Source organism: Rissa tridactyla, chromosome 1 (assembly GCF_028500815.1).
Source record: "Rissa tridactyla isolate bRisTri1 chromosome 1, bRisTri1.patW.cur.20221130, whole genome shotgun sequence".
Lineage (NCBI taxonomy): Eukaryota > Metazoa > Chordata > Aves > Charadriiformes > Laridae > Rissa > Rissa tridactyla.
In genome coordinates this window covers 75,713,227-75,737,210 of record NC_071466.1, presented here as the reverse complement: position 1 = coordinate 75,737,210, position 23,984 = coordinate 75,713,227, and the positions used below count along the sequence as shown (strand labels likewise).

Genomic DNA, 23,984 nt, shown 5'->3' with positions numbered 1-23,984 from the left:
AATTACTTCCCACAAATGGCACTCTGTAGAGAAAGAACTACCTGTGGGCTACTTTTGACTACTTTCTGTTTATGAAGGAATGCCCATCTCTGCTTTGTAGCATTTGATAGAAACTACAGTGACTCACATGAATAACCCTTTTCATTCAAACCATCAGAAAGTCCCTGGAGGAGCCAGAAGGCAGATTATTGCCTGGGCCTCAACTTTCTTCTACGATGAATAATAAATAATTGTATTCCTTAAATATTCACTTCCCAGAAGCAAGCAAGCAAGCAAACAAACAAAAAGTTGCTGAAAAAACACAACTCAATAATCAAGATGAAAGCAATGCTGATAGGAAGTGGGAAATGTGGATTTTGTACATACCTTGGACATCTAAAAGCTATTGGGAAAATACTTCTGCTTCCTGCCAACTGTGCCACCTCCCAATATAAGCACATGTGACTGCCATGGACCGGTAACCTCTCCAGACCCTTCAGCAACAGTTCTGTAGCTAGTTAGTGCTTTGAAAAAGCTCCAGAGACAAACTCGATGCTTAGCCATTCATCACAGTAGTCAACTGCAAAGATGTCCAACCGCAAAAGGTGTTGACTCACTAGCCTTGATTTGGCCCTTGCTGACTATAGGTTAATTAGTCTTTCAGTGTGACTGTGACTCAGGCCTTGGGAGTCTTTTTAGAAGAACTTTAGAAGAACTGCATCCAAGCTATGGCATACTCTGCATATGAAATGAAGTTCTTTAACACTTTCTAACCCACATTTAGATTTCTAACACAAATCTGTCTTTTTCAGAGCCACATGTGCATGCACCAACTCTCAAGTTTTTTACTACCTTTAAAAAACTCCTCAAAACCTACCATCTTCTTCCAGCACAATACACAATGTCTTTTTTACAAGACTTTTGGACTCAAGGGAAAGTTTTTATTTCCCACTGACCCTGTGAAAGGATCTCAGATTACTTTAGGACACTTTTTTATTAATAGGCAAAAAAGAAATAAAATGAAAAAAAAGCTTGCAATGCTCAAAAACTTTTTTTTTTTTGCAAAGGTCTGCAATTTTTCTACTGAATGCTGTATTGACAATGTAATATTTTTCCTCTGTTTTTACTGAAATGGAAGTATAACTTTGAATTATTTGTGATGAGGTATTGTGCAGCTATCTGCAATGACAACCAGCTGCCAAAGTGACTATGGACAGGAAGGCAGAGAAGTGAAAGACAAATTACCATTAGCCTCTGTGCTTATGTATAGAAGTCCTCAACTCAGCCTAAGTGCTATATATGTGCCTTAAGCCTGAATGTGAAATGCCTACTTGAATCATGCTTGAGACTGTGAAAACCTAGAAGCCCTGGGTGAGAACTAAGCTAAACCAGCCCAGTAAATCATGTTGTAAATGTCTCACTGATAGAGAATCTGGGAGTTTTGGGTGGCTCCAGACTAATTTTAGCTGATTGAAACAAAGTAGGTTCCACTAAATTTATAGACAAAGCAATCAATGGTGTAAGATTTATTTTCGGTTTAAGATATGAATAGTGTCCATCCTCAGTCTCTTTGACAACAAATCACATTTTGCTACCACAATATAAAACCTTTGGGAAAGGAAAGCTTAACGTTATCACAAGTCATCATATTTTCTGGATTATACATCACATTTCAAATTATAGCAAGGGCATGAAACAAGATTGCTGAGCACATAGATGGAAACATCCAAAGGTAAACCAAACATATTTCTACTTTTATTATTTATACAAAATATTTTTATGATATAAAATCCGATAAAAAAGCATCATTCTTCATTTAAGCTGAGGCTTGGACTTGGTTTCCAGCTCACACCATAAACAAGCAATGAGTTTTTGAAATAATAAGAATTCTACCCAGTATATCAATTTTACATCTGACACATCAGCACAAGTTTTAAAATATTAAAATGAGTCATATGAGGGTAAATACAGAGAGAAAACAGAAAGAAGGCGCACCAGATGATATTTATGTATTCCTATACATTTACAAGTTGGAATATACAGATATGCATATATGAATAAAAGGCAGCACCCATTATTTCCAAAGAGGATATCTGGTTTCCCTACCCTTAGCTCATTTTATCTCTCATGCTAAGAAAATTCAGTTTGTTGAGTGGTTTCAAATGCAATAAACTTTGCCAGATGAAACTGTTAAGTCTCCCACGTTGGGGAGGCCCGTATGGTAAAGTAGGCTTTGCATCTGTTATCGAAATGCACAGCACTCTTGAACCATCTATTTCAACAGGATTTTAATATCAGCCAAGAACAGCTTTGAAGTAACCTAGCTTCACAATTTTCAGGTAGACGAGTGTAAGTGGGAGCTTACAAGTTTGTGTATAAATACCGTTTTGTGACATTTATATTCTCTAAGCAAATTCCATACCAAAGATGCTATTTGATAAATCAAAAAGGGCTGTCTGGGACATCAAATGATGCAGGAATACATAATGCATGAGAACTTTTTAACCTTTAGATCATTGGCCTAAACAGTTATATAAAATTATTACTGTTTGAAAGCTGCTTACTGGACAAGACAATGCAAAGTGAGGTAGCAGGAGCTACCTGTTAGAAACTCTTTGGTCAGTGAGGCTCATTTTTTATTTTCCTAAGGGTATGTTGGGGGAAAGGTGTACTGTTCTTACCCATGTCATCACTTGTTTATAAACTTAATTTCTCCACCTTTCCTGTGTGGCATCTGTTTTGATCACTTGCTTGTGTTTCTAGACAATGAGCTATAGATGGAATGACAAGGAGAGCAATGTTCAAGTGTTCATTTTTTATTAAACATCATCTGTATCATTTACATCAACACATTGCTGGCCTTGATACCCACTGTATTTTTTTTTAAACTGAAGTTTGAAGTTGCTCTGTAGTAACTGCCTAGTCACATCACATGTTATACCCATTTTGAAAAAGCAGGGGGAAACTGCAGTTTAACTTAATTCCCTTTATCTTCTAAGAAAACAAACTATGCTTTTCCAAATCATAACTTTTTTTCAGACATTTGCTGGCTGCTCTTGACTGTGAACATTGGGAGAAAATAATTTTGATTACTAGAGATAAGCAGAAGCAGCAGAAAGCCTTTTTTTTTTTTAACTGAATGGAGAGCAGAATAACCTGAGATCAGAAAACACAGAGTTCTCATGCAAAACTCAAATTCTATTCCCAGTTTACCGCTGACTCTTCAGGTGGCCTGGACTGAGTCATGTTACCTCTCCGGGCCTCAGCCCCTCAAAGAACATGTGAAAAAGGGATTATGATTACAAGTTTTTAAAGAGCACTTTGATGCCTCTGGACAGTTCTGCTGAAAATATACTTACGGTCTCATTTTCCCCTCACAGCTAAATACCTGGATTGCATTTATTTTTTCCAGCACAGAAATAGCTTATTACTTAATGTTATTCACAGAGGAGTAAAACCCATCCTTCATGTAACTGTGAGTAGTTGCCAATAGCTTAGGAAATTACTCATTAATTTCAGAAAGTAAAATATTTCCCTGATGCGAGCCCTTTACATTAATGCTATACTCAGGGCAGGTTTGGTGCAATGAGTTTACAATTCATTTAAAGTAATTAGCAGGAAAATCTCAACGGTTTCCCTTTGGCTGTATTACTCACAATTTCACCATGTGCCACTTTCCAAATGTGGATGTGTGCTGTTGCTCAGACAGATTTATAGGTTGCATTATACAAGCAGACCTACAGTAAACTGGGAACATCTGCTTACCGCATCCCGAGAGTCAACAGGTCATTGCCCTTTTGGGAGCAACAGGGCTCTTTGCATAAAAAGAGGTGACTCATGTATATATTATTTTCTTGTTATTTGACTTTATTTATAAAAAACGATATTTTAGCCCAGCAATTTAATTCTTCATCAGAGTTTTAGGAGTTAGTCACGATAGCCACTGAATATAGCCTTGGAACATCTCATTTTTTGTTCTTACTTCAAATTCATGACCTCAGTATATGAATGCATTTTTTGCCTGAAGTTCCCACTGGCTGAGGGGGTGAGGCAGGGAGAGTCACACTGTTGTGACTAGTGATCTAACCTACTTCTGTGTCTAATTAATTGGCAAACAGAGCTGTGTGGTCTGAGGAACTTCCCTCAAGGACAGGGTACGAACACTGCTTCCAGAAAATTAGTAATGCAAACTCTTGGGTGCCTTTGCTCCCTTTTCTATTAAGCATTATGAAGGATAACCCAAATGGTAGGGTGTGTTTATGCACACACATGGTGCTTCAAACTCCTAGTTAAAAAAGATGGAGTATGGTCAATCTTTTCTTATGTCCACCGAGTCACCCAATTTAAGAAAAAAGGAGATCAGCAGAGAAGTACACTAGAGGTCTGTTTGCCCAGAGAAACTGTAGATGCCCCATCCCTGGAAGTGTTCAAGGCCAGGCTGGATGGGGTTTTGAGCAGCCTGGTCTAGTGGGAGGTGTCTCATGGCAGGGGGGCTGGAACTAGATGATCTTTAAGGTCCCTTCCAACTCTAACCAGTCTATGATTCAATTGCTCAATTTTCTGGCCATCAGAAGCAAGTCTACACAGCCACGAACAGGCAGTCATACAGCTGCTCTGTCCTCACCTTTGTGTTGTCTTCGTGCTGTCCTGGACTTGGAGGGGGTCACAGAATAACTGTAAGTCTTAGGGTCTGTCGTGTTGCTGGAGCTGCAGTGTAAAGGCACTTTGGCACTCACATGAAGGGAATGAGGACTGAATATTCCCTTCTTGGAAAATAACCTCAGAAAACTGGACACAAATGATGCCACGTGATTTATAATGGTCAGAAGATCTACATTTATTAATTTTACAAACTCCTGGAGCAAATCCAGCAGGTTACGGTCTTGTGCTGACCTCACACAAAATGGGTTTTCATACAGAATTATCTGTAAAGCGTGAACGAGCAATGGCGCTTGCAGTCATCTTATTACAGGTTCTCTGATACTTTTCTTTCTACTGATCCTGTTGCATAGCTCCAAGTCCCTGAGCTGCTCTTGGTTTGGAAGGATGCCTTGTCACTCACTAAAAATTACAGTTGATAGAACTCCCCTCAAGGAAGATGCCTAAGGGTTATAGCAGGAATGGCTGGCATATAGCTTCATTGCTTAAATAAAGCTGTGAGTAGTGAGGGAGTTACACCTAGAGGATATTTTTGGTAACGTATGTCTTCTGTCATTCAGCTGAAAGTTACCATAAAGCTATTGAAGCATTGAAAGTTTTGGGAGGAAAATTGTTTGTAACCTGGGCCTTGTAACCCTAAATAGATGACCGTAGATTTTTTGTGAGAGAGTGAAGGATTTAGAAAGTGGGATCAGACTTCTGGACACGTTCAAGAGACCTAGCAGCTAAAATCTCGTTCAGTGTGAATGGGCTTCAAAATCTCTTTAGCCCTTCATTTTTATTTTCCTCTTCAGGGCCTTCAGGGGGTCTATGCTAGAAACCACAGCACCCTCAAAACTGGTGGCTGCTTAGATTTATTAGTGCAGGAGAGAGGCAGACAGAAGCAGGACAAGTCATTTTGAACAACCGCTGTATAAAGGTTGCATTGTCAAACAAGGTGTTCTCCTCCTGAGATCAAGTAGAGCACCTCTACATGGTGTTTGAAAGAGAGCTAACATAAATGGATTCACATATAAATATCCATCATTTCTGGTAAAAGCTGTTTAGGGGAGTGGGATACAGACTCGGTTTGTGCAAATGTCCTCTCCTATACTGTGGCTGAACCAAGGCTTGCCAGCACACAGCAGCACTCGGCAGCACCATGCCTGCTGCAGGCTGCCTTCATATGGCCTCCAAGGAGGCTCAACCTGTTTGCATCCCTTGCTCTCCACTCTTTCCTCACAGCAGTATCACCCTCTCGAGCCTGGGGACTCAGTTGCTCCTGTGAATGCTTCCCATCTGATTTCAGTTCAAGAAGTCAGGCAGGTCAATTTTTAATAATTTGTTCTTTCAAACTGAAATGATTTAGAGGGTCCATCTGGTTAACTGGAGATAGTGACAAACTCCAGCAGGAGGACGCAATGAATAACTGGGAATGGTAACCTGTATGCTTGGAAACAGACATGTAAACCTTGACACAGCCTCCCCTTTTTGCTAGACTGGTAGATTTCTGAATCAGTTGGTATTTGCAGCCCTGGCAACCACAGTCTCGGCTAAAATGTTTTTCCTTCAGTTCTGATGTACACCTATCATTGGCTATTATATAGCCCTATGCCCTCAATGCTGGCAAAACCTGCAGGTTTTCCTATAGACATAAGAATAAATGGTCAACGTTTCTAAGTGTATCCTAAAGCACGGTGCCAAAATGCACATGCTGGTCCTGACGTGAATGAGCTGACAAAAAAACCTATACCAGAGTACATCTCCACAAACTATGAAAAATATCTATACACCTAGTGTGGCTCTTAACTTCAAGCATGCAAGCTAAAACACTTTGAATGGGTTAATATTATTATATCCCACCATTTTCTGTATATATAAGACATAATGCCCCATGGGAGCCTCCTTCAGGAGGGAAGGAAGCCAGCAGTGCAATTAATTTATTCTTGAAAAATGGCACTAAAATATCATAGTGAGAACAAGGAGACAGACATTAATTTTAGAACATTATGCAAAATAGGTGGCAGTGCCATTCCAAAGGGTCAGCATAGTTTACTTTTAATTACCCTGTTAAGGGCAGAAAACCAAAGGCTTCAGTGATAAGCAGATCTGTGTCTGCAAGATGTGTTAGCGATAATCCACAGCATATAGCTAGTGGTCTCTTTGAAAGGAAGATGATATTTTCAAATGATAGTGTAGGAACTACACCAAAAAAAGCAGAAAAGGGAATTATTAACAACTTACCTAATGCTGTTCTTGCTGGTGTGGCATCTTTTTTAATCCAAAAGGATACCCAGGAAAGAACAACTGTTAATATACAGGGAATGTACGTTTGAATAGTAAAGTATCCCATTCTTCTACTTAAGTCGAAGTATATAGTCATGACTACATAATCACCTGCAATAATAGCACAGAAAATAAATTGACATTGTGGTGAGACACAGACGATTGTTCATTGGGCTGCTAATTTTTTGAGCTTCATAAAAACACTGTATATGAAATATTTTTTTTTTGAAACAAACCTTTCCATTCTAATTTCCTGTAGTTTTAGGTCTCTGTGGAAATGTTGACCTATTTGGACAGGAAGAGGCTCTCAGTAATCATTCTGGAGGAGTAAATTTTTGAAAGGCGTCTTGGCTTTCCAGACTTGATATTTCTGAACGGCTCCACGGCCACAAACATGAAGCTACTATCATTCACCAGCTTCTGTAACCATGCCACACAAAATTCCTCCTTCTGCAGGCTGTATCTTCCTTGCCCTAATTTCGTATTTGAGCGGTTTCTGTTATCTTCTTTTGAAATGTGAATCATGGTCTTTATGGCAAGTACACCATGCACAGGAGTATGTCTTTACATATAAGTCATTTATAGATACTAGAGCCTCAATACTGGTGAGAGAGGTCAGACTGCATCCTTTTAAATGACATATCATTAAAAGTCAAGAGTCTGGTTTTGTCAGCATTCCTCCATTTCAAAGCAGTTGTGGTCACTTGTAGTACCTGTAAACCTTCAGAAGGTGAACTTGGATATAAAGTTTATTATTCTGCTGGATACTAAAAAATCATAAAATCAAGAGCTTAGTAAGAGGCTAGCTTACCTCACATTATATGATTTTCTTCACAGTATCTCTTCTGCTAACCCTTGTGACTCTGCAGGGGATAATAATCTGTCCCTCTCTCTCTACTCAATGGAGGCTACCGACCTTATCACCTCCCTCCTTGCTAACAGCTCCCTCAGCTTCCTAGATTTAAACTATCCTTTTCTCTCAGACCGTCACAGTGATTAACAATAATGAAACTGAACTGAGACCAATTTCTGTACTTTGCTTGAAGTATGTTGCTTTCATTTCAGATGTGAAGAAGAGTTTATATGCCTGAGAACTTTTAAGGGGTTTTGTCTGAGTACTTCAGACTTGACCTAATAAATTATATTGCTTCTTGTTACAAACCTTGGCTTTCTAGAATACGATATTTGCAGAGTGCATCATTTGCAATAGGTAGGAAGTATGCCCTGTTACAGCAAAACATTGGAAGACTGAGGATATTTGTAGCACAGAGGGACTAATCCCCCAAGGAACGTACATACTACTCACCCAAGCAGAGGCATAGTGGGTTTATAAGGAGCTCAGACAAATTAAAGCTTAATCTTCTAGTAACAGAGAGCATATGAACAAAAGCATTTAATACAGTTGATATTTTGACTATAGCTAAATATTACATAGAAAAGAAATTAATTCAGTAAGAATAACTTTCACCCAAAAGAATCCCTGATAGCCACTACAAAATGAGTGAACTACCATAGCCTACAAAGTCAAAGGTAAATAAAAATCTAAGAGTGGGATCTGGGGAAAGAAACCAAGAACAATGAGTCAAAAGGAAAATTGTCTACATGCTAAGTACATCAGTTTGATATAGATATATTTGAAAGAGGTTGATCAGCCTGAGGATGCTTCCATCATGCCTCTGTTAGATGAATGTGTACATTTTCAAGAGTACTGTGCCAGTAAAAAGCGTGTGACCCCAAGAAGTTGGACAGTCATTTCAGAAGCCTCATGTATTTGGCATTGAGGGGCAGAGCTTTAACGAAAGAGCTCACTGCTGTTACAAGAAGGAAATATTGCAGTACAACATGACACAGTGAGCCTTGTGCATTGTTCACCGGCTAAGGGTTATTTTCATTCCACTAATATCCAGCACTTTTCCCCATGCAGGGAATGGCACCAGGGAACTGATGTGGGTTAGTAACCACTGGTTCTTCTGGCTTATTGTTAGACTGCATCAGCTCCTTAGCCTGGTTTGCTGCATCAAACAAAAATTTACACCACAGCAACTGAGGTTATTTAATAGAAAAGAGGTGTAAGGAGTCAGAGGCTGTGTAAACCAATGCCTCTACTGACAGGAACCAACACAAGAACCATGGAAAAAAAAAATGGTAATGTTTTATACATTGTCAAGGTAGAAGGATGAGCCAAAAAGGAAATCAAAGACTCTATAGGAAATGTGCCAAGCCTTTACCTTTCCCTTATTCAGTTATTCTATCTAGTACTGCACGTCTATGGATAAGTTGCTTGAGAATGGTATAAAGCAGAGCAATCTGCAGACTTCTCATTGTGCACAATGATACGTGATACACACAATTCAAGTACACACACAGGTCACTGCTGCTCTGCACAGTATGATCGTGATACCCAGCACAGCAAATGAGAGTTGGGCTAGATACTGGACAGTAAGATTCTGGGAAAGTAAGGCAGAGTCCCTGCTTCCAAGGTCTCTGACTGAAATAAACCTGATAAACTGAGAGTGGGAGAGAATTATGGTGCATTTCAGCTGTTTTGCAGACAGGAACTCAGGCAGAGATTAAATGATATAGAGAGTACATCATCATTTGTTCGACTGCCGGGTGAATATGAGCCAGCAGTGTGCCCAGGTAGACAAGAAGGCCAACAGCATCCTGGCCTGTATCAGGAACAGTGTGGCCAGCAGGACTAGGGAAGTGAACGGCCCCCTGTACTCAGCACTGGTGAGGCCCTGCCTCGAGTACTGTGTCCAATTTTGGGCCCCTCACCACAAAAAAGACATTGAGGTGCTGGAGCGGGTCCAGAGAAGGGCAACGAAGCTGGTGAGGAGTCTGGAGCACAAGTCTTACGAGGAGCGGCTGAGGGAGCTGGGTTTGTTTAGCCTGGAGAAAAGGAGGCTGAAGGGGAGACCTTATCGCTCTCTACAGCTATCTGAAAGGAGGGTGTAGAGAGGTGGGGGTTGGTCTCTTCTCCCAAGTTACAAGCGATAGGACAAGAGGAAATGGCTTCAAATTGCACCAGGGGAGCTTTAAATTGGATATTAGGAGAAATCTTTACACTGAAAGAGTTATTAAGCATTGGAACAGGCTGCCCAGGGAAGTGGTTGAGTCGCCATCCCTGGAGGTATTTAAAAGATGGGTAGCCATAGTGCTTAGAGATATGGTTTAGTGATGTTTTTTGTCAGAGTTAGGTTGATGGTTGGACTAGATGATCTGAAAGGTCCCTTCCAACCTAGGCGATTCTATGATTCTATGATTCTATCACATTTGGTCACAAACTGATTCAGTATCTTTCAGACAGGATCCATTTGCCTTTAGACATCTAGAAGGTAAATTCTATGGATGACCTGCACAGTGTGCCTCCTTTCTATACTTAATGAAGAGAAATTGGCACTTTTAGTATATGGTTTGTCTAATCTGTTTTAAAGGTATAGTAGAAGAAGGTTCCTGAAACATTTCTATTTCTCTCCCGTGACTAAAAAATGAGAGCGATTCACTCAGATGTGGACAAAGACATTGTAGACACTTGCAGATGACCCAAGGAGTCAATCACACCCCTTGATTCCATGGTGAAAGCTAAATTGGGCTACTTCTATGAGGGTGCTAAGGTTATCCTAGATGAATATAATAACTTTCTTAACCTTTCAAAGGCTATTTTAGTTATTTTTCACCTTTGTTTCATTGCTAAACTTGTTGCCTTCATCCTTGAGGACACGCACAACTCCTTCTCTGTTTGCTCCTCCACCTTCCTCCCTTCCTCCCTTCCTCCCTCCCTCCCTTCCTCCCTCCCTTCCTCCCTTCCTCCCTTCCTTCCTCCCTTCCTCCCTTCCTTCCTTCCTTCCTTCCTTCCTTCCTTCCTTCCTTCCTTCCTTCCTTCCTTCCTTCCTTCCTTCCTTCCTTCCTTCCTTCCTCCATCCTTCCTTCCTTCCTCCTTTCCTTTCTTCTCTTGCTGTTTTTTAGAACAGAACTTTAAATCTTCTCTACATAACATCCTTCCAGCAAGTTAAATAAAGGAACTGTGACTTGGTCAAATCTTACAAGGAGCTGCAAATTCACAAGTATCCAAGAAAGGCCTATAGATGTCTAAGAAGTACCCAATGAAAATGAAATCCTAGAATAGTGAGTGGCTGCATTCATTTAGCCACTAATCTAATTTCTTGTCTGAGATCCATACAAAAATTCTCACGATGAAGAAGGCAGACCCAGTCATGCAGGCAGCAGCTGTGCACATGGACTTTTATACTGTGCCCTCTGTGCTCTGCTCTTAAGTTACGGGGACACAAGGATAGATAATATGCCAGGAGACTGGGAGAACAATTTGGTTCAGTGGAATTACTGATGCAAAGTGGAAGTAAGAGGAGAGTTTGCTGGTTCTCCTCCAGTACTCTGACCATGCTTAGAAAGGATGGAGCTCAGAGACGATGAATGCTGATGACAATGCTTAGTAGAAGGAGGAAATTGCCACTGCTGAATGCAGAGCCCCAACTGGAAGCACCAATGTTGTGACTGCTGTCAAGGGCAAGCATGTTTCTGTACAACATGTACTGAATGCATTTTTTTAATAGCTACAGTAAATTACAGTTATCAACTAAATTATCACTTCAGTTCTTCTATCCTCAGCTAAGTCAACTTCTGTTGAGATTCCTGAATTATCTCTTTGCATACAGAAGAGCCAGCATGGATGTGCTATGGCTACTTTCCTCATTGAACTACTCCAAACTGCATTATTAGTATTATTATTATCTAAATTACTCCTTCCAGAAGTAATTATTCTCTATGTATCTAAAAGCACTTGTCTGCAGCTTAAAGGAAAGTTGCCACAGTATGTACATTTCTGACTTTCTCTATACACACAAAATAATTTATACGAAGAAATTCTCCTCTCTTCTAAAAGACTTGACCTACAATTCATTCTGTATGTCCTGCAGGCATGAGTAACCCAAAGAAGAGAAAAAGCTTTCAAGAACCCTGCACAGTGACTCCCTGCTCCTTTGTCAGCCTTCCGAGCTCCACCTGCCATTACTGCCACCGCTAGAAGAGGAGCTGGGGCTGATTGTGTGACAAGGGCCTGCAGTGCAGGCAAGATGGGAAAAACCGCCTTCCAAACTTCATATCATTAAATCTATGTACTTCATTTAAAAGTAATCACACGGTGATTGCCTAGTGAGGGACCACTGCAATAGCTAATACCAAAAAAAAAAATTTTTAAACCTGGAGAGGACTTTTCCTTTTTAACAGATTAAATAATTTCCCAGGAAGGAAAACTAAGTTTTAACTGAACCATCAGACCATCAGTTCACTGAAATAATGGAAATTACCTTGAGGCAAAATAGTGCCTGACCAGTTTTCTATAATGAGAGCAAAAGATACTCCTTGAGGCAGCAAATCTGGAGTAATAGGAATAGTGTAGCAATACTTCCCATGAAACCAAGATGACTGCTGTCTGTGACCCATAGGACTTACATTAGCTTAAGTTTCTAGTTTGAAAGTAGGACACTATTTAGAACAATAATGATTTTTAAAGGAATAACTGCTGCGGATTTTAATGAACAGTGCTAATCTATAGTCTATTTCGTTTGTCTTTTGAGGACAAAGGGCATGGTTGACTGAATTGCCAGAATTTTGCCTACATTGCACCAAGAACAACTCCCTTAGGTGTTCTTTAAGAGGTGAAATGTTTAAGCAGAATGCAATTTGTTATTTGATTTTAAGAAAATCTTTTAAAAATATAAAATTATATACTGTAAATCATTTATTTACTCAGATCATGCTGTACTATCTTATTACACATTTTCGTTTATTCTCTCATTGTACTCTGAGGTTAATAAGTGTTACAATTCCAATTATCTTACAAAAAAATTAAACAAAGAGTGACTTTACAAAGACTGCAATATGAAACCACAGTGCATATGCAGAGCAATTTCAGCATGTGAGTGAAGGTTACACACTAATTGTTCATCACCAGAACTGCAGAATAATGAGGAGCGGCAGAGTTTATCCGTGTTGTTACGAGAGTTTGATTACAGAAAAAAGTCCTAGTCGTTAGAACGAGAACTCCCACAGTGTGTCACAAGTATTACTTTGTTGATTAGCGAGACCACAGAGTACACTGAGGTATCTTCCTTATTATCTTAACAAATTAAATTTACTTAATAGTGAGCAAACTAAATTTCTAATCTTCAGTGCTTTTTTTTCCTAAATTTTATTTTTATTTGGAAGCCAAGAAAAGATCCTATTTAATCCTGCTATTCGCTCTTCATTTCCCTCTAACCTGTTTTCTGATCTTTGCTTCCCAAAGCTTCATTTTTTCTTTCCTGAACTAGGTTTCTCTGTTTTCTTAGAAAGCTGAAAATTTTCTACTGGTTTGGCCACTGCCTATCAGTCATCCAGGATGCTGTCCTTACATCATAAATGCTTTCATTTACAGACATTTATCAGGGTAGAACTGTAATATTTGAGAACAAACTAGCTCAAGCAGGAGACCACTCCTGTTGCTGAATACATTGGTCAGACAGCTGCCGAATAAAACCATTGGAAAAACAAATATTCATCAACATGATTATGTACAGAAGTTTTTGCAAAATGCGCACAAGAGGTTTTTTGGAAATGATGCATGCTATCGTGGGAGTGCCGGTGTCAATTGAGGATGTGCAAGTTTCAAGTTCAAGTGACGGTTTCAGGTTCCAGATTTTACACTATCTGGAAAGAATATTCTCAGCTCAGAACCAGGCAGAAACAGAGACTGTGGTACGAAACCCAACCCTGCTTCATTCAGAGTAGAAATTTTCTTCAAAATCACACAGAAGAGTCATGTGAACTAGGCCTTTTCACATCCCAAGCCATCATCCTAACTCCTCAGGGACATGCCCAGTGGAAGTTCAAGCTATCTTCTTACCAGCATTACTAAAATGAAAACAGGTGGATCATGATTTCTTAAAGTACACTGCCTATTACTAACACTTCAGCAGCTGGTGTGTCTACAGAGCTGGTATCCCATCCTAACATGACTTGGTCTCCAGCCACATATGAAGGAGGTTTGAACTTTGGAAGATCCAAAAACTAGGCAAAATGGTAGAAGAAACAGCTGAATGACCTCACAGGTGGTTATGACTCCAAAAGGAGCTATTATTAAAACAGAAAAGACAAGGGGGAAAACAGGATTTTGCACTTCTCTTGAAGAGAAATGTAGAAGGAATGAGAGTCACGAAAGTATCTTCTTCATCATCTTTATAAACAATGAAGAAATGCTGAGGACTGATTGCAGTCTTATTCTGACTCCTCCAAAATGTGTGAATCAGCATGAATCAACAGTTTTCATTTCCAGGAACAATCTTTGCTCCATAGCACTCTAGGACAAATGCTTCCAAGCCAAAAGGAAGAACAAAATGATTGAGGTCATGCTGTCACTTAAGGGCTTGCCTTAGATTCCCTTATGCTGCTTTGACATTTAGGTATCTTCATGGTGATACCTAGCAACCAAGATACCGTGGATGGTATTTGCACCTCATCCCAAATAAACTGAGTGTTCTTGGAGTGGTTACAGGCACTCGTTACATACATCATTTCTGCATAAGCTGCATGTTTAATCACACAAGAAATGCATACAGGTCTTCAGAGGTGTCATTTTTATACGTATTGCCATAGTAGCTGTGAGATGCCCAGTCACAGGCATGGATCTTATATAATAGACATTGAACAAACAGAGAACATAAAAGCTTCCTGTGTCCAAACATCTCTGGTTTTGAATTCATAATTGCCTTTGGCATTATCAGGGTGTGTCTGTGTGTGTGTGTGCCTGTACAAGTACAGTCTAGCCCAGATTTGGCTTTCAGCACTTACACTTGAAAAGCAAATTTTCCACAAATGCATGCACACCATGAGTGACAAATCATTGCTTAAGTTTCCCATTATCATAAACAAATTACTATACCAGTATACAGTGAAAAAAAAAGAAACACAATGCCAACAGCATTGTTTGTGCTTGTAGAAATCATGTTCAATTATAAGTATATACATATTCATAAGAATGCATAATAAAAATCAAATATTGACAGAGTAGAGTGTGAAAAGCAAAGACCGGATCCCAGGCTGTCTGAAGGCAACAGATTTTTTAAAGTCAAGTAAGACCAAGACTTTGTCCTAACTGATTTATCAGAACCGAAAGACATTAAGTTGTGGGGTTTTTTTTTCTTGTGTAATAACAAGAGGAATATAATATTGAGGAACACATTTTTACTTCAAGCTATAAATTTTTTTCATCACCCTCAAAAAATTTGCATTTTTTCTGCTTGTTCTTCCTTAGATAGTGAACTTTCATTTTCTTTGATGCAAGCAGCATTTTCAAAAGATTTTTATGAAATTACAGGTTTATTAAATGAGCTATTGCCTGCTTTTAGAAGTTAATGACTATGTTTCCAGCATGTGAAGTTATTTCATCCTCTAATTTTTGCATTTAGTATTAAATCTGGAAAACCTAAGAATTTGTTCAAAGATCTAATTCCTCTGTATTGTTTTTTTTTTCCCCGGAATTATTGGCATACACCAGTTGTGTACTAGAACTTTTTATGAAGAATAGAAATTAAATAAATAAAATAACCATTTTTTGACATTTAAATTCTTTTTGTCATTTGAAACCTACTAGTCAATATTGCTTGTACCCTAACCAATTCATTACATGCCATACTAGCACTTTCAAAACCAGCTACTTTTGATTCAACTGTAATCATTTCAGTGTCTGTAGCCGTAGCCCATGTCTTCTGTTAAGTGTCTGGAGTGCTTTGAATGCACTCGGGAGATGGATCAGTGTCCATGAACACAACTGAGGTACAAAGTTAATTATAAAAACACGAAATTGGCAAAAAAAATAATTCTAGTGTTTGGTGGCATGATCAAGAATGTTTTATTTATTTGTACACTTACGTATTTATATACTTACACAAGCTGTGCTGCCAAATACACCTGTATATATAGGTGTATATTATACTCTCCTCCAACAAAAGCTATGTGAAGCTATGGCTTCTTACTCATCTATGCGGTATTACAAGCATCAGAATTGCTCTCAAGCTGTTCAAGCCTATTATCTTTAGGCATAATGACAGTTTTGTTTTACAAGATGAAGCATCATTTTGTGTGTTCTTTCAAATAGCGTACTAATGAAAACCATTTGGCTGTTGTAATGTACAAGTAATATTGGAAAATCCTCCAAAAAATGCAGTTTTATCAAGCCACATAATGGGTATAAAAATGTATAATACCGTAAGCAAGACTTCAATCCATGATTACTAGTCCAGTTCAATTTCTGCCTTAACAGTAGAAAAGTTACCCACATAATGTCCATTTGCATTCATGCATCAATCTGAGAGAAAATCAATAAACAAATATGGTGTAGCATGCATGATCCATTACTCACTATTCCTAAGAAGTGTTGCTATTTACCACGTATAGCTTTTCTTTTGTGCTTGAAGAATAAAAGTGAACAATAGCAGATGAAGTAAAAACAATAATAAATTACCATATCTGCCTGTGTCAGTGAAAGTAGATGCAGGATCAGAGTGAAAATGAGTGTCATTTATGTAAGAAGCTTTTTGTGAAAGGGTTTATTGATGGGGAGCTGTGCAATGCTTTTTGAACAGAACACTCTTCACGCTCCACAGAGCACCAAATACTGTAGGAGGTCTAAGAATATACAACACTAATGACTCTTGCATTCATTTTCCTCTTAATAAGCACCACAACATGCCTGGGAACCCCCAGGTTTATGTCATCTGTCAATGTTGATCACTTCTCATTTATTTCTAGGACTGAATTTCTTGCTCATAAGAGCTGTTGTTTGTGGGAGGAGGCCCCTTTGTACTGAAGTTTGTTATGAAGTCCCATAAGACTGGATTTGGTGAGCTTGTAATTCCAAAACCAGTTGAAATAGTTTTCAATTAGCTATCAAAAAGTCCCATTTCAACATTTTCAAATAAAATGTTCTTTTTTTTCTTTCTCAGAATTTAATTTTACACATTTTTTTAAAAATAATAATAAAAATGCAACATTTTGCTTGACCTGGTGTTCTTTTTGTTTAATTAAAGTGTTCGTGAGTTTGGCCTCACCATTGTGACTGTACTGTGACATCTTTCATAACTCATGGAATGGGGTAGCCTGTTTCTTCCTATCCATACTGACATCTAGGTCACCTCAACTGTCCCTAGCATACGCTCTTGTGGCCCAATTTTCCTTATAATCTATTGAAAGCTTTAAATAGCATCTCACTGTTGGAAGCCCATCCCTGTTGATCATGTCGCATTCTGGAAGAGGCTATGGTGATTATCTGGTCTCACTTTCTGCATGGTATAAGATTTTCCTGAAGTAATCACTGCTGCAAACCCAAAAGTTAGGGATAAAGTAGAACATCTTTTAGAAAGGCATCCTATCTTCATTTAAAAATTTCCAGCAATAGAGTTGAAGTTCTTTCAATGCTTTATTATTCTCACTGTGAAAAACAGATGGGTTTTTCTTATTCTGCAATCATCTAGCATTAACTCAGACCTTGAGTCTTAATACATCTTTGCTAGAACAAAGAACCCTTTTTAACCACTTTTGTCTCATGCAGCTATTTAGAGACGGTAATCAACTACCCTTTATCCTGCAAGGTAAATACTTATGGTCTCTTAACACAAGGAATTCTTTCCAGTCTCTAATAAATCTTCACAGTTGTGTTGCACTCCACAGCTTTTCAAAATGACTCTTGAAGTGCAGCCATCAGAATTAGGTCTTATTTTAATAGGATCTGCATAAGGATAACATATAGAGATAATATAAATGCCCTTCTTCTAGAGAATAATCTCTCTCTGAATACGTATCCAAAATCTGTGCTTGCTATTTTGGCCATACCTTCAAACAAGGAGTATATTTTAAAGTAACTATTAATTGACAAGAAATATCCCAGAGCCTATATACCTGTAGTACCTAGAATGGCAGGTCTCCAATTCCAGGAAAGCAAAACCCAGAGGCTTCAATCCTAAATACATGCTTCATTCCTGAATATATATTCTGTAATACAGAAATGCCTACAGGCACCTGAATCCAGGCTACCAAGCTATCTGAACTGTGTTCTACCCTGACTTGTACCTGCTATTGACCACTCCCTCAGCCTTTGTAGCACCTATAAACTTAATGAGTCTTTACGTTATGGTTGCTTCTCCATCGTTAACAAAAATTATTAAATAACATCAGGCCAGAAGACATAGTATCTCAACAGAAGGCCCTGATGAATAATGGTTTTTCTAGCTATGTTTTGCATTTTACCAGGTAGTCAAAATTTAATAATTTGATATGTGCCACAATGATTTTCTTATCCCTGTAGCTTCTTAATCAAATTGTCACACTGCATCAAGTGACATGTCTTACAAATGTACATTATATCACCACAAACGTATAAGATTGGAAGATAGTATGGAGCTAGATTGACAGGATTTAGTTTCTATGAATTAATGTTTATTGGTGTTAATTACATAATCCTCTACTTTTGTATTAATCTATTCCACGATCAGCTCTTCCATAACTTTGCTCAAGACCAACGCCAGGATAAAAAGCCTGTAATTACTTGGGTCATTTTCTTTACAGGTTTTTGAAACTCTAAAGGGAGGGAAAAAAAAAGTGTTTTATTACCCCTCAAGCCTTCCTTGAGGACTTGTCACAAATGGGCAGTAGCAATCCCTGGTCAGCTCTTTAAACTATTGTTATCAACTTATTAAAGGGTATGTTAAGTAAAGAAGGATTTTATGAAGGGCTTGTTGCTGGGGAAGTGGCTGGTAACATTAGGATAGGATAGGATAGGATAGGATAGGATAGGATGGGATAGGATGGGATGGGATGGGATGGGATGGGATGGGATGGGATGGGATGGAATAGAATAGAATAGAATAGAATAGAATAGAATAGAATAGTTCAAATGAAAAGGACCTACAACTATCATCTAGTCCCACTGCCTGACCAATTCAAGGCTGACCAAAAGTTAACGCATTGCCCAAATGCCTCTTAGACACTGACAGGCTTGGGGCATCGACCACCTCTCTAGGAAGCCTGTTCCAGTGTTTGACCACCCTCTCAGTAAAGAAATGCTTCCTAATATTCAGTCTAAACCTCCCCTGGAGCAGCTCTGAACCGTTCCCACGCGTCCTATCACCTCCCTCTCCACTTCCCCTCCTCCGGAAGCTGTAGGGAGCAATGAGGTCGACCCTCAGAGTCTATTTCTCCAAACTTGACAAACCCTGAGTTCTCAGCCACTGCCCATAAGACATTCCTTCCAGCTCTTTCACCAGCTTTGCTGCCCTCCTCTGGATGCATTCAAGGACCTTCGCATCCTTCTTAAATTGTGTTCTCTGTTTTCCACACATAAAACCAGTAAGTGACTACTTGCATTCAAAAAACCTATAATAGTTTATCTTTTACACTCTAACTTTCTATCTCACACCAAATTCCTGCAAGCTACAGACCATGCGTTTTTTAGTTAAGAAATTGTAAAGAGTAAGGTCAAGAAATTCCAAGGTATTTGCAAAAGGAGTTTTGTATCATAGTCCTTCAGGCACAGCTATTTTTCACTTCACATTATAGGTGGATGTATTTTGTTTTTCTCCAGAGCTATTTGGCAGTCTGTAACAGATGCAAGCTTGCATTCTATTTGCTGTTTTATTTGGTAGAATAAAGAAAAAAATTGATCCATATGCATTCATGCTTATTTACTTCCAATACATTTGACAACTGGAAAAAGGTAATGCCACTTATGTTTGGGTGTCATTTTACCTCCTTCTTTGCCTACTCAAGCCTTTTTAACTAGATTATTATCAGTCCTTCTTACATGACCAACAATGACTATTTTGTTTCTTCAAATTTCACTGATATCACCTTTTCAAAAGTGTATTCATAAACAAGCCACTCCTACTGCCTTTTTTAATTTCCCTAGCTTGTATCTCTGGTATTCATGAAATGTTTTTTCCTTCACATCCCCTAATGCCTTCATTGTAATGTGCTGTTAATAAATTAATTCTGTGCTACATAAATGCTCTTTTTTTTTTTTTTCCTGATTTCTACTAGCCCTTTTTCTTTAGTGTACTGCCCTCCTGGATCACCTCATCAGTCTGTTTGGTACTTCCCAGTTCCTTTGTGACAAATGAAAAAGCCAGCGTAAATTGCATCCAAATCCAACTGCTTCTCAGCTGTTCATCTCTATTTATGAGTAATATTTTTTATTCCTGAACTCCATACTCAGACTTCCACTACTTTTCATCAAAAGTATTTCCTTCTTTGAGTTCAACTGGCGATAAACTTGGCTTTAACCTGCCAATAGTGTTCACTCATAATTGTTAAAGACATCAAAACAGAGATTTAGCCCAAGTCTGTTAATATCGCTCTCCTTGCTGTTTTGATATTGCATCCCTTGCTGGCAATAGGGATGCCTTGTTTATGAATTGTTTTTTGCGTATTGATGAATTCTCTTTATCTGATATACTGCAGTGTGAAATATTTAAATGACAGAAGAATACCACGCACTGAATTTTTAAGGGGCTTCTGTTAAATTACACACTGTCAGAAAAATGCTATCCTGTTGCAAACGAAAACATAGAGCTGTTTTCCCTGAACACCTTTCAGTAACACCTTTTAATCATTCTCTTCAGTCCTGCGCAAGAGCCTACATGTCTTTCTGTGTTTTTCCTGCATGATCTAGAATAGTAAGAGTGACCACAAAGAACTGCAGAGAGAAGAAAGGACTCCTGTAAAATTCTGAAGAAAGGGATGAGCAAGGTCAGTGGTTCAGTGACATGGAGGTGATGTTTCATTCACAGTTCATAATTAATTGTAGAGTGGAGCAACTATAGCGCAGGAAGATATCAACATCCATTGATGCCAGAAGTTAATTAGTTCTTGGCAAATGAAAAGCAGTTCTGTGTAATGACCAAACTATGGGTTTATTTTGCAACTATGCTAACTTTTATAAGAGCATACGGTAACATCTTTGATTATTACTTTATAAGTTCCAGTTTTCCTCAACTGCAAATACCCATGCAATTACCTAAAAATGTATGAGTTTTGGGGGGAGTGGAGTGGCCTTCTGTACTTCAACCTATGAATCATCATTAACCACTTATTCAAATGGCACTGTGTGAAGAGGATTGTATGTCAGATATGTGCAAATTAAAGGGAACATAAGATGAATTCTGACTGTAACAGTACAAAGACTTTTGAAATTCAGCAACTTCAACCAACTATTTATAAGAGAACGAATTGGGAGTGGCTAAATATGGGAGAATCTGTTCAGTTGTTAAGTATTTAATGACCGTGCTACTGTGTTGGATGAAGCTCCAGTCTGCACATAGAAGCAAACAGCAGAGCGTGTGATTTATTTTTTCCCCAAATGTTTTTAAAACACTAAGTTTTCATGCACGTTTGATTTAAAGGGCCAAGTCTGTTTCATTCATGTGAAAGGACTCAGCTAAAAATTTGAAGAGCTACACCGGTGGAACAGAATAACTATGGAAAGGCTGGAGGCTGGCAGTTCGTCCTTCCTGCGTACATCTGGTGGCACGGCTTGTTTCTGCATGAACAGCCTTCGTTGCTGGCCCTCGCAGGCCTGCAACTTGTAACCGTGCCCTGCTTCCATTGAATGACTAGGTGTGAACTCTAGCGGACTGCGGCCTAAGTATTAGTTGTAGCACTTTCAAAAGCGCTTTTCTCTATTGCAAATCAATGAGGTACAGGTTTCTAAGTCACTTATGCCACATATTTACAAGGTAACTGGATGAGCATGAGACAGGCTCGAAGCGTTGCAGTCCATGTTGCAACTATATGAATGCCTTGCTAATACTGATGGATTGCCAATCTTAATGGTATCACTTTGGGACCACTGCTACTAGGCATCCACAGCATGCAAGGTCCCTCATGACTCTGTGCACTCCACAGACTGGCCAACAGACACTTTTGAGGGTTTTCTCCCGTGTACGTTAATTTTACATATGCAAACAGAATTTTGTCAGTACTGGTCATCTAATGAAAAGAGTATGGGACCTACATTATTTACATTTCACTCAAATTAAGTCTTCTGAAGAAGTAAGTGTAGGCATGTTTCCATTTCTGAAGGTCTTAGGATCGCATAAATGTTTAATGACGTACCCAAGGGGCAGTCAAAAAAATTCACTGGCAGTCTTAATTTAAGCCTCTGATTTTTGTTTTTTTTCATAGCCAGCAGTCTCTTTGCCTTGTGCTTTGCTTCCACAGATGAATCTGAATGCAAACCAGGGAGAAAATACCACATGCAGAAAATGGTAACAGGTTAGAAATAACCAGCTAGGGAGATATGATTCAGCCCTGTGAGAAGGAAAAGTGGGAAATTCACAAATAGTTAGGGTCCCATTTAAATAGCACACACACCTTTGCAAATGGACCATATACAGAACAGCCATCACATTTGAGACCTACTTTGCCTAAAAGGTAGCTGAGTAACAGTTTACTTTGGGAAAGAAGCATAAACAAGTTTTTCATATTTCTCCCCAACAACACTACTGATTTTAGGAACCACCAGACAGATTGGAGAATGAAGTACCTTATTTACAAAGGTTGGTCACAGGTCTCAGCAAGACAATTAATATTCATGATGCTTAGTGTAAGAAAAATTTAAGTATTTTTTTTGCAGAGGAACAACTTGGCCAGTCTGCAATGATGTAGCTAGGGAATGATTAACAATACAAAGACTTATCAGGACACATGCAAGAATGCTCATCCCTTAGACAAAGGAGAAACCAGTCTATACCGGTTTAATGGGAGAATGAATGTTTAACTGAGACTGGCAACCGTGGGTAACATTACCAAAAAAGAGAAGAAATAAACAGGTGAAGTAAAGGGTTTAGGAGGGATGATGGGGAGAAGTAAACAGAGGCGAAGCAAATGTAAATAGTTTTAGGCAAATCGCATATGCTGTAAACCTTGAAGTACCTAGCCAATGCAGAAACAAGGAAAGGAAACTTTGGCCGGGAATAGGGAATAAAAAGAAGTTATTTCAGGAACGCAGGTGTGCCTGCTTGCTGGGACACCCATTCTTGCAAGAATTTTTAAATAAAATGTGCTTCGTATCAATCACTGCCTGAGCCGTTGTTATTGGATAAGGAGCATTCATGACATTAGCAGGCATCAAAAGAGTCAGCTTGAGGAAGACTAGTCTTAAATTTCACTCTCTGAAGGGTGCTGTAACCAAGTGCTATGGCTGAATCTGTGCTGTCAGCACTTGCTTACTGAACACTAGCCTTTAGCGGTTCAGTGATTTGCAGCACATACAACATTTAAGAAGGGCATAAGAGTAGCCTAGGATAGAGGTTGGCACCGTGTAAATAGGTGCTCAAGGAGTTTCTGTCAGCAAGGAGTAAAGTTTGCTGTGTACATTTGTTCCAACAAAAAGTGCTTTCAAAAAAAACCACAAAACCCTGGGGAAGGAACAAAACATTGTGCCTATCCCTCTTTCTCCTTCCTTCCCCCCTCCGCCCCCCCGTTACTGCTCTTTACAAAGAGAGCCTATTCCTATGTGCAGATTATACCTTATTGAATGAGAAGTGCCTTCTGGAACGAGTTACCACTGATCAATTACTGTTCCATTTACTGGTGAGCCTGAATATGACAAGATGCTCCATGTGAGACTTAATACTTTAGGCAAACAGCTTGAGTATTGGGATATTAAGATTAGTTTTCCCTCAGTGTGTTCTTTCTTTGACTACACAATTTGAGGCTTGACTACCGGTAATTTTATTCTACATCTAGACCTCTGCTGTGGATTATCTCCAATTTGTACCAGGCTGTGCAGTAGGTTTGCAATAGGAATAATGGGAATAAACACACTTGTGCCCTGCTCAGGTAAAAGGTTATTATGCTAAGCCCCTTCATGGTTTAGCCCCTGGAATCAGGTTTCTATGGCACTACCAACCAGTTATGGCAAACTTTGGGTGTTTGTACATAAATAAAATGTTAATGAGATGCTAACGGCAGATGTAACCTCCTTAAACTGTCAGAAAACGAATAGGAGAGATTGGTAAAACTGAAATGCT

At 39.0% G+C, this 23,984-nt stretch overlaps 1 protein-coding gene across 1 annotated transcript in view; it reads right to left on the bottom strand.

Moving 5' to 3' along the window:
- GABRG3 (gamma-aminobutyric acid type A receptor subunit gamma3) overlaps positions 1-23,984 on the bottom strand; it is a 329,965-nt gene that overhangs the window by 5,974 nt on the left and 300,007 nt on the right. The window contains exon 7 of the mRNA XM_054211091.1: positions 6,862-7,014. Coding sequence (XP_054067066.1) covers positions 6,862-7,014 — 153 coding nt within the window. The remainder of the gene's footprint in view (positions 1-6,861; positions 7,015-23,984) is intronic.